This window comes from Heterocephalus glaber, unplaced genomic scaffold (assembly GCF_053883595.1).
Source record: "Heterocephalus glaber isolate CG9 unplaced genomic scaffold, H.glaber_assembly_v1.0 deba00001452, whole genome shotgun sequence".
Classification (NCBI taxonomy): domain Eukaryota; kingdom Metazoa; phylum Chordata; class Mammalia; order Rodentia; family Bathyergidae; genus Heterocephalus; species Heterocephalus glaber.
The window spans coordinates 21787862-21802367 of NW_028258302.1; the positions used below are offsets into that span (position 1 = coordinate 21787862).

The 14506-nt window shown below is 53.9% G+C and overlaps 1 protein-coding gene and 1 pseudogene across 14 annotated transcripts; one reads left to right on the plus strand and one right to left on the minus strand.

Annotated features, from left to right (window-relative positions):
* Nucleotides 1-2161: 2161 nt before the first annotated feature.
* On the plus strand, nucleotides 2162-2910 carry LOC101725044 (gametocyte-specific factor 1 pseudogene; annotated as a pseudogene).
* A 1153-nt stretch (nucleotides 2911-4063) lies between these two features.
* Nucleotides 4064-14491, minus strand: Slc66a1 (solute carrier family 66 member 1). Of its 14 annotated transcripts, none has more exons than XM_087215096.1 (10): nucleotides 13006-14491; nucleotides 11996-12113; nucleotides 11473-11568; nucleotides 10665-10913; nucleotides 8041-8170; nucleotides 7388-7475; nucleotides 6633-6775; nucleotides 6391-6483; nucleotides 5632-5817; nucleotides 4064-4448 (listed from the first exon to the last, which is right to left on the minus strand). In XM_087215096.1, exons 2-10 carry the CDS (start codon nucleotides 12055-12057, stop codon nucleotides 4356-4358), a joined length of 1140 nt encoding a protein of 379 aa, XP_087071222.1. In that variant the 5' UTR covers nucleotides 12058-12113; nucleotides 13006-14491; the 3' UTR covers nucleotides 4064-4355. The 14 variants fall into 14 exon arrangements, with proteins under 14 accessions (XP_087071222.1, XP_012929745.1, XP_004850485.2 ...); XM_013074291.3 differs by having other exon boundaries at nucleotides 14283-14470; XM_004850428.4 differs by having other exon boundaries at nucleotides 14280-14449.
* Between the last annotated feature and the right edge of the window lie 15 nt (nucleotides 14492-14506).

Sequence of the window (14506 nt, forward strand, 5' to 3'; positions counted from 1 at the left end):
TCTCCCCTACTTATATTCCATTTACCTTTTACAAATTTTTTAGAAGATAAACATTTTTTCATATAAACTCATGTAGAAATTAAGCTTGTGAAATAGATTTCATTTTTTAAGTTTTTTTTGTTTTTGTTTTTTTGAGACAGTGTCTTGCTGTATATAGTTCAGACTGGCTTTGAACTCACTATGTAGCCCAGGTTGGCCTCAAATTGAAGATGATTCTTCTGCCTCAGCCTCCCGAGTGATGGAATTACAACCATGGACTGCCATGCTTGGCTGAATTTTCTATTCTTATTTTCTGCTCATGTAGATACACACTTTGACGTCACTGTCTCTACCTCTCTTGTGAAACTCCACTTTGGAAGGGCCGGGGATTTAGCTCAGTGGTTCTGCCACCTGCCTCGAAAGCACAAGGTCCTGAGTTCAATCCCCGGTACAAAAAAAAAAAGAAACTACAATTTGGAATAGGTGTTCCATAGATGCTCTGTAAGGTGGACAGACTTAGAAAACAAATCCTTACACTATTTAACCCTTTAAGCCTCCAGTGAATGAAACCTCGACTTCCCTAGGAGCTGACTGGTTGCAGAATTCCTTCACCAGCTGGCGTTCCCATTACTTTGGACTAGATATGAGTAGAAACCCAAGCTCTAATTATAGTCTCATCACCCTTGCCTTCCCACTGTGCCTCGGGTCACGAGCATAATCTGTTCCACAATGCTGGGAAAGGTGTCTGCATTCTCACTCCTGCAGAAAAGATGGCCATGGTCATGTTCATCACCCGATGCGGAGTTCAAGAACGGAAGCAAAGTTTTGGCAAACGTTTCTGTTTCTGAACTGAATTGTTCGCAAACAGAAGCATTCATGAGCTGAGATATTACCGTACTTAACAGCTAACTTGTTTCTCAAAGTGCTTTACGGAGTATAATTCATATACCATGCACTTCAACCATGTAACATGTACAGCTCAGTAGTTCTGTGCTTGCTGGTGACATGCCTGTCACCTGCACTCCAGTTTGGCTCCAGTCAGACCTGCACTTGGTGTTCATGCTGCACAAGGAGCCCCAGGTCTTCGGGTTGGAAAGGGTGCCACATGGCCGCAAGTAGCTAGCACTGGAACAAGAGCCCGAGGGACAATGTCTCAGGCATGTATTGAGCACCTATTATATACTGGGGATACATGGCAAACAGGGCAGACTGTCTCTGTCCACAGTAGTAGGGCTGGGGAAGGGGACACAGTGGAAGTGACTGTCCTCAGGGTTGTCATGGGGCTGGAAGACTAGATAAGTAGTCCTGAGCTGAATTAAGCCACAGGGAAAGATAACGCCAGCCACAACACTCTGTTTAATGCTTTTTCTTTCTTTTTGGGGGGTACCGGGGATCGAACTCTGGCCCTTGCCCTTGCGAGGCAGGCAGCGGCACCACTGAGCTAAATCCCCGGCCCCAGTTTAATGCTTTTTTCAATAGTGCTCAGTACCTGGCTGCATCCTGGTAGCCATTTGACTATAATAAAGTCAAAAGTCAGACAGAAAAAGGGATGGACTGAGGGGTGAGCTGAGGATTTTTGCCTTCCTACAGAAGGGGAGATCTAAAGGTCATGTTGTCTCAGCTGTGACTTCAGGACATCCCTGGTGCAGTAAATAACCAGTGGGGCCTGGGCTCAAGTTCAGAGGACTGGACCGCTGGGCCCATCCTTTCGGCTCCCTGGGGAAGTCACCAGCCTACCCCTGGGCCAGGAGGGGCAGGTCCTTGTGTCTGTGGGCTGCTGGTTCATAAGTGGCACCTCACTCAGAAGTTAAAATGTGGCCTGCTGTAGCAGTGACTTTTGGGGGTGACTGTCCCAGTTCCCTCAGGATAAGCTAACAGAGCCATCGTGTGTCTACCTCCCCGTCCCAGGTGCCACAAGCACACCTCAATTCAACATCAAAACTGTGTCCTGGTATGCCCAGGGGTTTAGCTCAGTGGTTCTGCCGCCTGCCTTGCAAGCGCAAGGTCCCGAGTTCGATCCTTGGTACAAAAACAAAAACAAAAAACAACTATGTCCTGATGGGGCAAAGTGGCCGTGGGGCAAGTGTGGCACTGCTGAGGTAGGAAAGGGCCCTGAGTCCGGCTTGGCTTCTCCAGAACAATCCACCTGCAAGCACTTGAAATCAGCTCCTTCATTTTCAGTATGGAAGACACTTACATTGACTCCTTGGACCTTGAAAAGCTATTACAGTGTCCCTGTGATAAAACCCACCAGATCAGGGCCTGCAGGGTTCCTTATCATCTTATCAATGCACAAAGAATCATCCTGATGTTGCAAACAAATTGGCTATTTGTCCCTTGATGCTCATCACCAGGTTCCTTGGGCCAAAATCAGTCACCATATCTCAAGCTGTGATGACAACAGTTGCATTGAGCAGAACGTGGTCAACCAGACCAGAAACCTTGGACAAGACACCGGCTGAGAGCACGTGGCAATGTCCCCCTTGCGATGAAGATTGGGGCAAAGATTTGTGGGAACAAACTAGCACCCCATTTGTCTGGGGCACAGCCAGCTTCTGTGGCAACAACAGTCCTGCTAGCAACATAGTTACGGAACATAAGAGCAACCTGGCTTCAGGCATGCCAGTTCCCAAGTCTCTGCCATATGTTCTGCCATGGAAAAACAATGGAAATGCACGGCAACTGAGTACCTTTCTCAAATGCCACACTCTCAAAGACACTTGCTTCTTTCTGCTACCCAAGAGTTCATTTTTTTTCTCCTTATCTAATCAGAGAATGATAAAAATTGTCTGTGACTTAAAAAAAAACAACTATGTCCTGAGGCTGATGCCATTATTGTTGGTCTCATGGGTTGAAGGGACTGAGGCTGGGGACAGGTGCCCAAGTCACGGGGCTTGCCAGTGGCTGGGCATGCTTGGAGCTCAGGTGTAGGACCTCGAAGTCTGTGCCCCCCCCCACTCCTGTCAACTGGGTATGTCACTAGGTCTTCCCTGACCAAGCATCAGAGCCAGGGTATGAACATGACGCCCTGGGAGAGGCCACCAGGTTCCTCCAGCCTTGCCAGTGTGACTCCTCTGTGGGCCTTCCAAGGCTGAGGATTCAAGGTCAGGATAAGCCACACAAACCAGGCATTCCCTGAGGGAAGGGACCACATCTGCTCCACAGAACAGGCACTCACGGGGCGAGGGCCATGTCTCCCCCATCAGCCAGGCCTTCCTGAGGCAGGGAACACAGCTCTTGGTGAGCTGGGCCATGTCTGATAGCAAGAGTTCCCACCCCCAAACAAGCACTTCCCACAGGCAGGGACTGTGCACCCTCACCTGACAGGGCTTCCGGGGCCAGGGGCTGTGTGACCTCATTCTCCTCCCACCCAGCTTCAGCTCAGGCCTGCACTTGAGGTTCATGCTGCCACACAGACCCCACAGGTCCTCAGGCTAGAAAGGGTGCTACCTGGCCCCAGGTCACCACCATCAGGCCAGATCTCAGCCCTGGACCTGAAACATGTGCCAGCCATTGCAGGCAGTGACCAGGACCCGGGGTACCTCTCCTGCAGCCCAGGCCGGCCCAGAGACTGGAGGAACTAATGTGTTCCAAACCGCTGCCACCCCTAACTGGGCACCTTGTCCCCTAAGCCTGCTTTCCCATCCGAAAATGGTCATTACAACTCCACCCAGCAGAGGGGGCCATTGGGATGAAGCCCAGGCACAGGACACATGGGCTTCCCAGCCCTGCACAGGAAGATGGGGCGGGGAAGCTAGATGGGCCTGAGCCTCAGAGCCCAGTGCCTTCTTCCTCGTCTGCAGCCAGAGGAACCTCCCCAAAAAACTGCCATCGCCCACGGCCACTGCCGTGAGCCCTGTCCCAGGACCTGGCTGTCCTGCAGGATGGCTTTTTGCAAACAGCCCTTCTGTGACAGACAGGGCACAGAGATGTGGGTGAAAGAAGCCAAGGACGCTGGGAGGCCAGGCCGGGGTACAGGCAGACACGGTTCCCCTCCTCACCCCTCACCCCCCCCCCGCCCATCTACCGCTGTTTCTGGAACAGCTCAGACCTTGGCACCCAAGGACCAGCAGCAGGGACAGGCCTCGCTGGAAGGTACGTTTACTAGATTATATCAGTCCTCAAGACAGTCCTGGGTGGCGTGGCCCCCAGGCCTACACAGGCAGAATGAGGTAGGTGGGCGTCTCCGAGGTTAGAGCAGCTGCCTTTGACCGGGAAGTGTTTGCTGGGCGGGCCAGCCCCGGGGCTGTCTTACTTCTGGGAGAGTCAATCCATCTGGAGGGGTCAGAAGCACCAGGGGTGGGGCAGCTGGGCAATGTCACTGCCCGCATCTCTCCTTCTGGGCTTGGAATCTGGAAGTCTCCGTAGTCCTGGGCTCATTCTGGCCCTGCGCAGCTGGACAGGAGGGGCTCGCGCTCCAGGGAGGCAGCTTCTATGACGTCCCTGTACACCAGGAACTGGATGGAGATCTGAGGCCCACGTTAAGGCCGAGAGGCAGCAGAAATTGGGCCTGCCTGGGTGGGGATGGGGCCGTGCCTCCTCTTCCCTCTCTCTCACACCGCTTCCCCCCTGCAGGTGGGAGCCCAGCCACGACTCCCAACCTTGGGTCCTCCACTCTGAGTGCCCTCCTGGTCCCCCAGCCCAGCCACACCCCATTCCTCTCCAGCCTCCCAGGGCCTGGTCCAGGACCTGCCCTGCCACCTGCCTCCCTCCATCCTTCAGCACAGCTCCCCTCTCTCATTATATCCCTTGCAGAATCAGGAAGTGTTGAAACAAGGGCAACGTTTACTTTCTCCTGCACAAGACCCAAATAATGTCCTGTGCAGCCCTTTAGCAAACATTTCCTCAGCACTCACTGAGTGCTGGGTTACAGGGGGAGAGCTTTCAGATACATTATCTGACATCACTACCCAGGATCCTGGTGAGGCAGCAACTGTTTAACTCAGATGAAGATATAAAAGCACAGAGAGGGTGACAGGTTGCTGTGTCAACACAGCTAGGAAGCAGTGGAGGAGGCAGGATTTGAACCCAGGATTTTCTGACTTTAACTCAAGAGTGACTACTCTATGTTCTAGCTTTCATTCCCAGAGCCTGGATGGACTCTTCTATTCCTCAGGCCCTTTGCACAAGCTGTGCCTGGAACTTTCTCCCTTGCCTTTGCCTGACCAACTTCTTCTTGCTCAGGCCACAGTTTAAAAGACACTTGCAGAAGCCTTTGTTTACCCTCTAGGCCAGGACAATCCCATGGTAATGCACTCTTCTGGTCTTTCCCTGCAGCACTTGGTGCCACTGGAAGGATAAGCCATGTGTCCTGTAGGACTGTCCACCAAGCTGTGTCTCCAGGCCAGGGAAATTCTGTTCTGGCTCACTGATTGGTCTAGTGCCGGGTCAGGTGCCTGGCCCACAGGGGTTATGCACTCTTTGAATGGATGGACAGATGGGAGGATGCATGAACTGACAGATAGGTGGATGGGAGGCTAGATAGGTGAGTAGGTGGGTGGATGGATGAGAGAAGAGATGGATGGATGGTGGGTAGATGGACAAATGTAGGGACGGGTGGATGGCTAGACAGGTAATGAATGCAGGGCTGTGTGTAGGCAGAGGCTGCTCAGCCCACCCTGCCCCACCTGCCCTGTGCACACTGAAGGATACAATGGTGTCAAGCAGCAGCACACCCAGGCTGCCCACGAGCCAGGGCAGGTGGTGCAGCATGTAGCTGCCCTCACTCTGGCCCACCTCGGGGTTTTTGAGCAGCACACTCAGCCCGTACAGTGCATTCCCCAGCATTACCAACGCGAACAGTGAATAAGAGATTCCCTGGGTTGACTTCCGAAGAAACTGGGGGTGAAAGAGGACTCCTGTCACTCTGGATTGTTATTGCTCACATGTCCACTGGGTCCATTGCACTGTATACACTCTGAACTGGTACGCAGACCAGCCCCATCCAGACCACTTCTAACCACTTCTGATCTCATTCTGACCTCTTCTCTCAAGCCCCTACCCAGGTCCACAGAGACCATGGCTGCACATACCTGCTGGCCCCACAATGCTCTGCTCTCCAGCCCCACAGACTCCTACCGCCCAGCAAGCCTCCCCATCCCTGTTCCCCTCCCCTCCCTTCCTCCTCTCCTGCCTCTAAGCTCTGAGATGGTCCTTCTCTTCTGACCTCTGACTCCTGGGACACACACAGCTCTCAGGTACCCCTCTGTGGTAGGGATCTATCTCCTGGCTCATTTTCTTCCACAGGCAGAAAATGAGGCTCAGAGAGTTGGACTAGCTTGCCAAGCTACCAGTGAGGATGGTGCCAGGCCTTCTGGACAAAGACTCCTGTACCATGCCGCTCCTTAACCCAGAGGCCTGAGCCACTGGGTCACTCTCCTTCCAACCGGGCCCACCCCTGAGCAGGCTCACATTGGTGCGGATCTGTGGCAGCCTCGAGAGCAGGTACAGCACACTGGACACAGAACCAACAACGAAGCCAATGATCTCCTGCTTTGTAAAGGGCTGGAGGGACAGGAGGGAGTACTCAGAGCCTTGCAGGGGCCGAAAGGGTGATCCTTCTCCACCAAACACCCATGTGACCTGCAGGGGGCAGCTGTGGGGGAGAACCAGCCCCCACCCATTAACCCACACCCAGCCTACCCCCACCTCACCTTATTGCCGGGCTCCACGGACAGGAGCATCCGCCCCTGGAAGGCTTCCCTAGGGGCAGCCACAGGGCCAGTGCTGCTCAGCAGTGGTGTGATACACACGGTCCCAGAGATGAACAAGAGCACGGAATTGATGGGGGCAGACACTAGACACGAGGCAACAGAGAATCCAAAGTCCCATATCTGCGTGCACCAGAGAGACTGGGGTTGGCATCCCAGCCATAACCCCCAGTAGCTGTGTGACCTTGGACAAGTGATCTTAACCTCTCTGAGCTTTAATTCCTCATCTGTAGAATGAGTCTGTCAATAGTACCCTTCTCCTAGGGTAGCAAAGGTAAAACAATGAGGACAGCAGAGTCCGGAAGAGGAAATGCCAACGACACAATTCCTTCCCTAAGGCCTCCCCATGTCTTCTTCACCCTTGAGCTGACCTTGTATATTGCCCCTTCTGAATCCCGGAGGGCAGCGGCAGTCTGTGGACTCGTCCTCCTTTCCCAGCTCCAAGCCCAGAGCCAGACACAGGGGAGGAGCTGAGCCACATTGGCTGAATGGGAGCAGAGCGAGCAGAACTCCCTGTGGTCTGGGCCGGATGTGCTCACTGCCCTCCAGTCACTATCTTGACCCATGAACTCAGGCTTTTAGATAAGGCCTTTCTGAGGCCTGGCTTATCACCCAGCAATGGGAAACCTGCTTCCTCACAAGTTCCAGGCCCCCCAGGCTGCCAGGAGGGAGTCTGCTCCAGAGCACCCCGTACTCACACAGAGAGGGGCGTTTCTTAAACTTGTAGTGGAAGTAGAGTGTCAGCATTACCAGGTCAGCCAGGACATAGTACACAGCTGTGTAGCTCTGCGGGAGAAAAGAGCCTCAGACTCAGGACTGGCCCTGCGGCGTTACCACTGAGCCTCTGTTTCCTCACCTAGGAGGAGGGATCATGGTTCCTGCCTGGCAGAGGGAGAAACCATGTAGGCAAAGGGCTCAGCCAAATGCCCAGCCCCAGGAGGTGCCGAGGAATCTGTGGCCGGTTCTACCAGTCAGGACCTCAGTCCTACTACAGAAGATAGTACTTCCTGTGATTCTCAGCTGTGCCTGGCCAAGGGAGGATGATGACATCAGAGGGTCCCAAGGAAAAACTCATTTCTGCCTCCAGGGTCCTGTACCTTGACACCTTAAGTTGGAGCTGTAGCTCCTCAAAAGCAAAAGACCCCAGGGGTTGGAAGTGCTCAGACTGGAGATGGGAAACTGGAAGCACAGAGAGGGGCAGTGACTTCCCCACTGTCACACAGCACTCCAGGAGCAGATCCGAAGTGGATGGACCGATGGGTCAGGATTCTGAGGCCTGGGCCTCTTCTCCTGCTGCCTGATCCCAATGCCTCTGCCCTAGCTGCCCCTGGCTGTCCCACCCTGCACTCACCTGTAGGGGCAGCTGGTCAGCAAGGAAGGAACCAATGAGGTTGCAGGAGTCTCCGCCAATCCAGCCCAGGAGGAACCACACTGACAGAGCCTGGTCCATGTTGCCTGTCTTGCAGGCCTTGATGTACTGTCTGTGGAGAGGAGGGGACATGAGCTCAGGGGACCATGGCCGTGAGGGCACCTTGCCTCGGAGGGCCAACAAGGAAACTTCCCCCATGAACCCTAGAATAGGAGATGGCCTGGGGATTGGGGGGAGGTCCTTCCTGGTAGCAGGGTCTGCATGACCTTTCTTTGCCCTTTACCTGGGGGAATCCCTTCTAGCCTGGGTGACTACAGCCAGAGAGACCCTCAGCCTCACTCAGATTCTGCCCTGCCATCCCCTGGGATCCCAGAGGGGACTCAGGGGCTATATGGGGATTGGAAGTTGGTGTCAGGCCCTGAGAACCACTTTACAGGTTCCCTGGCTCTTTTTGTTCTGTTTCATTTTTGCAGTGCTGGGGACAGAACTCAGGGCCTTGCACATGCTAGGCAAGCACTTTACTTCTGCACTACATCCCCAGCCCTCCTGTATTTCTGAATCCAATGAGGGGTACTGAGAGCAGGGTGAGGGTAGTTTGTACCTTGCTCCAGCTCCAGGATCAGTCGATGATAAGATAGGCCAAACCACAAAGGGCAACAGAGAAGGAGAGGTGAGGAGCCTGTAACTCAGTAGCAAGAGTTCCAGTACTTTGGATCCCCCACTATTTTCCTAAAGGTCTTTCTTTGGTGCTGGGACCCACTTTCTGGACCTGTGGCCAGGTGGAAGTTTGAGGCCAAAGCTGAGCATGAGCCAAGGCTGCTGGGGCCGGGGGTGTCTCAGGCACAGTTCAGAGCCCTCCGTGGGCACTGGCTCCTTAGTCTTCCCAGTTCCCCTTGAGGTCAGGGCGGTCATGGGCCCTCCACTGTGGACTGAGGGTGCTGTCACACAGCTCAGATTCTCCCGGCCCGAGCCTCTGGTCTTGTGCTTAACCATTATACACACAGCATTTACTGTTCAGATTTCTTTCTTTGCAGTACTAAGGACCAAACCCACGGTCTCCCACATGCTGGCCAAGAGCTCTACCACTGGGTTAAACCCCCAGTTCCACAAACTTCCTTTTAACCATCTGCATGCAGGTACCCATGAAGACCCAGAAAGAAAAAGGAGAGAAGGAAAGAAGGAAGGAGAAAAGGGAGGGAGGCAGAAAGGAAAGAGGAAGGGAGGGGAGGAAGGGCTGAGGGTGTAGCTCAGAGGTAGAGAGCCAGCTTAGCATGTGAGACCCTCAGTTTGATCCCCAGCACCAAAAAGATAAGGAAAGAAACTAAACAGCACCTCCTCCCACCCACCGCCCAAGCCTAAAATTAGAGGAGGGGTGGGCACTGACCCTCCGGTTCTACCCACTGGTCCCTCTTCCATCTCCTACTGGGCCCTGACTCTCTTGGCCTTCCAAGCCAGCCTTGTTCCCCCAGAGCCATCCATCCTCTCTGGGATCTCTCTAAAATTTCAGTCTTGCCAGAAACTGCCAAGAACCATCCAGGCTCCTTGATAACAACCCACATCCTTCAACATGTGCCCTCCAAGCCCCAGGTCTGACACCACGCCCACACAAAGTTGCTTTCCCTTCCTCCAGACTCATCTCCAGATGCCTGCTGCCCCCTCCGAGGCCCAAACACCCCCTCTTCATCTTTCACTTTCAGGAAATGGTTCCTCCCTGGACTTTCCTCCAGCACCCAGCCGTCTTCCTCCTCATGGAGACACCAAACAGTCCGACTCTGCTGGACTCAGGCTTCTGGTCCTTCTTTTTTGTCACTTCCAGATTATCTTTTTTTTTCCTTTACTACTGAGGATTGAACCCAGATCCTTCACACTGAGGCACATCCTTATCCCATTTTTTATTTTGAAACAGGGTCTTGTTAAATTGCCCAGGCTAGGCTTGAGCTTGCAATCCTCTTGCCTCAGCTTCTCGCAATCTTTCCCAGGATCACAGGTGTGTGACAACACACCTGGCTGCTGAGGGTAGCCAGTCCTGACTCCTGCGTTGTTACACGGTGTGTCTGTACCCCGTCATCATCAGCATTTTGTATTCAGTGCTGTTGTCTCCACCACCAAACCATCCATGCTTTGAGGACAAAGGCCATTTTGGATGTACCCCAGCCCTCCTGCGCCCCACCCCCTTCTTACTAACTGTGTAAACTACAGCACAGTACTTCACCTCCCTGGGTTTCGGTTCCCTTATCTGTAAAATAGAAAAGTCACTGTACCAATCCCACAGGCTTGCTGTCAGGACCAAAACAGGTAAAAACATATTCAGCACTTAGACCTAAGCCAGGTCCAGAGAGGACACTCAGTAAACCATAGCAAAGGTTATGCTTTCTGTATCAGCAATCCCCAGCGGGAGAGCTTGGCAGGGGTGGGGGTGGGGGCGGGGCGGGGTGGGGGTGTGTGTGCCTCCATTCAGGCCCCTCCCAAGCAAACCGGAAGTAAGTGACTGTGATTGGATGGGGGTGGCATACCTGGGCTACACAGTCTACACAGGCCCATCATGGCCTCAAACCACAGTCCCACCCCTTAGCCCTGGTTGTTCCAGCCACCCAGACATGACTCACGGGAAGGTAGAAGCAGCGAAGCAGAGAATGGAGATCAGGCCCAGGCTCACGCTGGCCTTGTCCCAGCCGTCCTGGACACACTCATGAAACACGTCCCATATCCACAGGATGGAGCCATTGGGACAGCTGGAGAAGTTGCTGGCACCCAGTTTCCTCCAGAGCATGGCTGCAGAAAGAGGGTCCTGGCCTGGGGGGACCACACAGGAGAGAAAGCGGACACTGGTGCACTGAGGCTGGCGAGGGTTCCTTCTAGAGAGAGAAAGAGAGCAGGCCTTCAGCTGTGGGAGGCCCAGCCCCTATTCACCGACCCCCTCCAACCTTAACCTAACCCAGCCCCATCACCTGGCCCTAACCAAGTGCCAGGACAAGAGAAAGATAAAAGACATGGTCCTTGGGCTGGGGATTTAGCTCAGTGGTTTCGCCGCCTGCTGCACAAGCAAAAGGACCCGAGTTCGATCCCCAGGACCAAAAAAATAAAAGACATAGTTTTTGCCAGTGGGGACACAACAGGCCTCCAGGCACACAGATCAAAGTAAGCACCTGCAACCACAAGCATACAGGGGGAGCCCAGAACCTGCAGTCAGGGACAGGAGCATTTGCACAAACATTGAGGTTGAATCCATTTTTTGCTGTTGTTATTGTGAATTACTCTGGGAGGGTGTGCAAAGCCAGGCCTGTCCAGTTCATGCTCTCATAAACTGCCCCACATGACAGTCACATGAGAATGAGAAGGTGATCCCCCCAGGGTTGCCCTGGCAGCTGGGATACAAGTTGAGGTTCTTGAGCCTGAATTCCCCAAGGAGCTCACATGGCCTGTGGGACGCCTACTGGGAAGGAATCCACAGTCACCTCCCAAGCCAAAATCCAGCTGAGTGGAGACACCTCCTCCCAGTGCCTGGGCACCCTGAAGAGAGAGCAGAGCAGTCACTGACGTGGGAGAGGGGGGCCTGGCTGGAGCCACCTCTGTATCGATGATAACCGCCACCACCCTGACACTTCAGCTCCTCCCCAGCTCCAGGCTGAGCACCTGGCATGGATTAATGCAGCCTGTCCTCCCCACTCGGGGAAGTGGGGACTACTGATACACCCAGCAGGGACCTGAGACCACCCGCAAGGATGTGCTCTGCCAGGGCTACCCCAACAGAAATCAAAAAGGTCATACCCAGGACCAAGACCTAGACCCCTGCTCAAAGCCACCACACTCCACTGCCCCAGGCGGTTTTGTCCCTGGGTGTGCAGAATCTCCTGTAAGGCATGGTTGCCCAGCTCCCGAAGAGCAAAAAGCTGGCTTCCCCTTTTCTTACTGTGCTAAGTAGCGGGGGTTTCCTCACCCAGGTGGTGGCTCCCTCTTGTACCTTCGTTCCCACTTCTGTCTGGAAGCCCTGCTCCTCATAAAGCAATGCCCTGGCTGGACCCATGGAACTGCTGAGGTCGCAGAGATCAGGGAGCCTCAGAAGAAGAGAGGAAGCAAGTCAGCTCCTTTTCTCAGGAAGTTGTAAGTCTCAGCCCTAACGTGACTGGCTGTGGGAGCTAGGGCCCAGGTCACTGTCTATCTGGCTCACTGTGGTACGGGGAGCCTGCACAGTGGGGGTGGAAAGGCTCTTCCTGGATCTCAGTGGCCCTCCTTGATGACCATCAGCATAGCTGATGCTGGAAGCATTTACCTGATGCCTTGTCACTGTCAGCTGCAAGGCTACCCTATACTAATACAGTCCAGGTTAGGAACTGCCTCTTTGTAATGCCAAAGGGATTTCAAACCAAGTCCTTTAATACAATCGCCCCCCCCCCAGACTGCCTTCCCCCACCCTCCTCTGGTAGATTCAGCCATCACATATCTGGACGCTGTCATCCTTACAACTTCCCAGCAGGGTAGAGGACACTGTCCCCATACACAGATGTGGTTGAGTGGCTTTGGTGAGCAATATAACCTATTGGAGCCTGTCTATAAAATGGAGCTAATGACACTCCATCCTTGGATGGCTGTGCTGACAAAGTGCACCTAAAACTCTCAGCCCAGTGTCCGACTTAATACTCGGCAGTGATTGTTATGAGAACGAAAACCCAGTACCTGGACCATTCTGGGGCTTCTCTCTCACTGGGGTAAGGAAGAAATGATGCGGACAGAGATTCTGGGTTCTTCAAGAATTCCAACACACACACCATGTACTTTGAGAAAGGCTGAGCTGGAAAGAGCCTCTCCATCCACACCCAACCCTTCTCCCGGACTCAAAGCAAAGCCAAAGAGGCATTTCCCACCAAAGCAGACCCACTGTCCACTTTAGCCTACTGGATAGAGTCCACATTCCTTGAGACAAGGCCCCAAGGCAACCCAAGAACTGACCTTCTAACTCTACCTCCTGCCCCGGGTCTGCAAAGAGTCATCTCAGAATCCCAGGTGTCTTCACACACTGTCTCTCCACCTAGAAATGTCCTTCTCCACACAGGGTCGGTTAAAGAGATACTATGACCCAGTTCTAAATGGCCCTCTCCAAGAGGTTTTGCAAAAAGCCAGCTGTATCTAACCTGTCACCTCCTCCCCTTCCCTGGACTATACACCTGAAGAAGGCTTATGAAGGTCCTCAGCAACCATTTGAACACCCACCTCTCCCCTCGCCGTGGTTATTCCTTTCCTGGTCTCAGCAGCTAGGCTTACCAGTAAAAGCTACACAGTAAAAGTTCAGAAAATATTGAGAGACAGAGCAACCGCAGGGAAGAAAAGAGAGAGAAGAAGAGAAAGAAAGTGAAAAGAGTGAAAGAAATTACAAGAAAAAGGAAAGGAAGACGAAAACTGAGCTCAAAGGGCCTAGGACTAAGGAGAAAAGTGAATCTGTCTGTCTAGCTGCTGGTCCAGCTGCTGGTCTAGAAATCCTGGGCAAGTGATGGAGCCCCAGCGTTCTGATCTGTAACTCGGGGGAAATAATGCAAGTGCCTACCTCCTAGGCTGAATGCAGGGCTCACTGAAATAACCCAGGCCACGCGATTTCAGTGGGGAACACTCACAGCAATATTCACGGAGGCTATGACAGTTCCTGCTGTAACTTCTCTCCCCTCCCCAGGGTCTCGGAAACACAGTATTCTTTGGTAAGTGTTGAATGGACAAGACTTGCCACCATGACCCTGGCCAGTCCTCACATATCTAAACCCACACTAGCCCTGCACTCTTGGCACCCTGCCCTACACTTGGCTTGGGCAGACCTGGGGAGAATGTGGCGGGGCGGCGTCCCGGCTTGGGGATTCCACCTGCACCAGGCCTTCCGGCCACCGCCAGTTTAGAGGGATAATGACAGGGCAGCCGCTGGGCCAGTGCCCTCCCTCGGTCTACCGCAGGAAAACAAAGCCACTAGAAGCCATTGGCCACAGGAGCAGGTGAAAGGGGACACGGACCCAACCCTGCCCAGGGTGGCTTGACCGCCTTGCTCGCCGTCTCCGAGGTGGACAAAGCCCCCGAACCCAAGAAGCTGCCCCAAGCAAGCCCGCGCCTCGTCCCCAAATCTCTCGCCGCTGGAGGGAACAGAAACTCCCGACAGAGCAGGGGCGGGAGGAAAACGTGGCAGGAAGCCTCAAGAGTCCCGACCCCGGTCGTGTGACCTGCGGGGAGCCCCCAAGCCCTCTCACCACCTTAGGATCCGCCGCGGGATCCGGCTTCTGGGTTTAGTCCTCTGGGTCAGCTGACCAGGCACCTCCGCCCCGCTCTGAAGGCCGCGCGACTCGTCCTCTCACAGCCCGTACTTGGCAGACCATCCCTGGAGGCCTCGCAGGCACTCTGTGTGCTCCATTCAGCGCCCTGAGTTTTCTCTTCCTTCCCTAACCTGTTCCAAGCTCCGCCCCTCCCGCCTGGGCGG

Bases quoted from the DNA above. Each gene is read 5' to 3' on its own strand.
- Slc66a1 (XM_087215096.1), bottom strand. From the start codon at position 12,057: ATGAGGAGCAGGGCTTCCAGACAGAAGTGGGAACGAAGGTACAAGAGG. The intron at 7,476-8,040 runs GTGAGTGCAGGG...TTTCTCCCGCAG, and splicing joins CTGACCAGCTGCCCCTACAG to AGCTACACAGCTGTGTACTA. The intron at 6,776-7,387 runs GTGAGTACGGGG...CCTCGTGTCTAG, and splicing joins TAAGAAACGCCCCTCTCTGT to TGTCTGCCCCCATCAATTCC.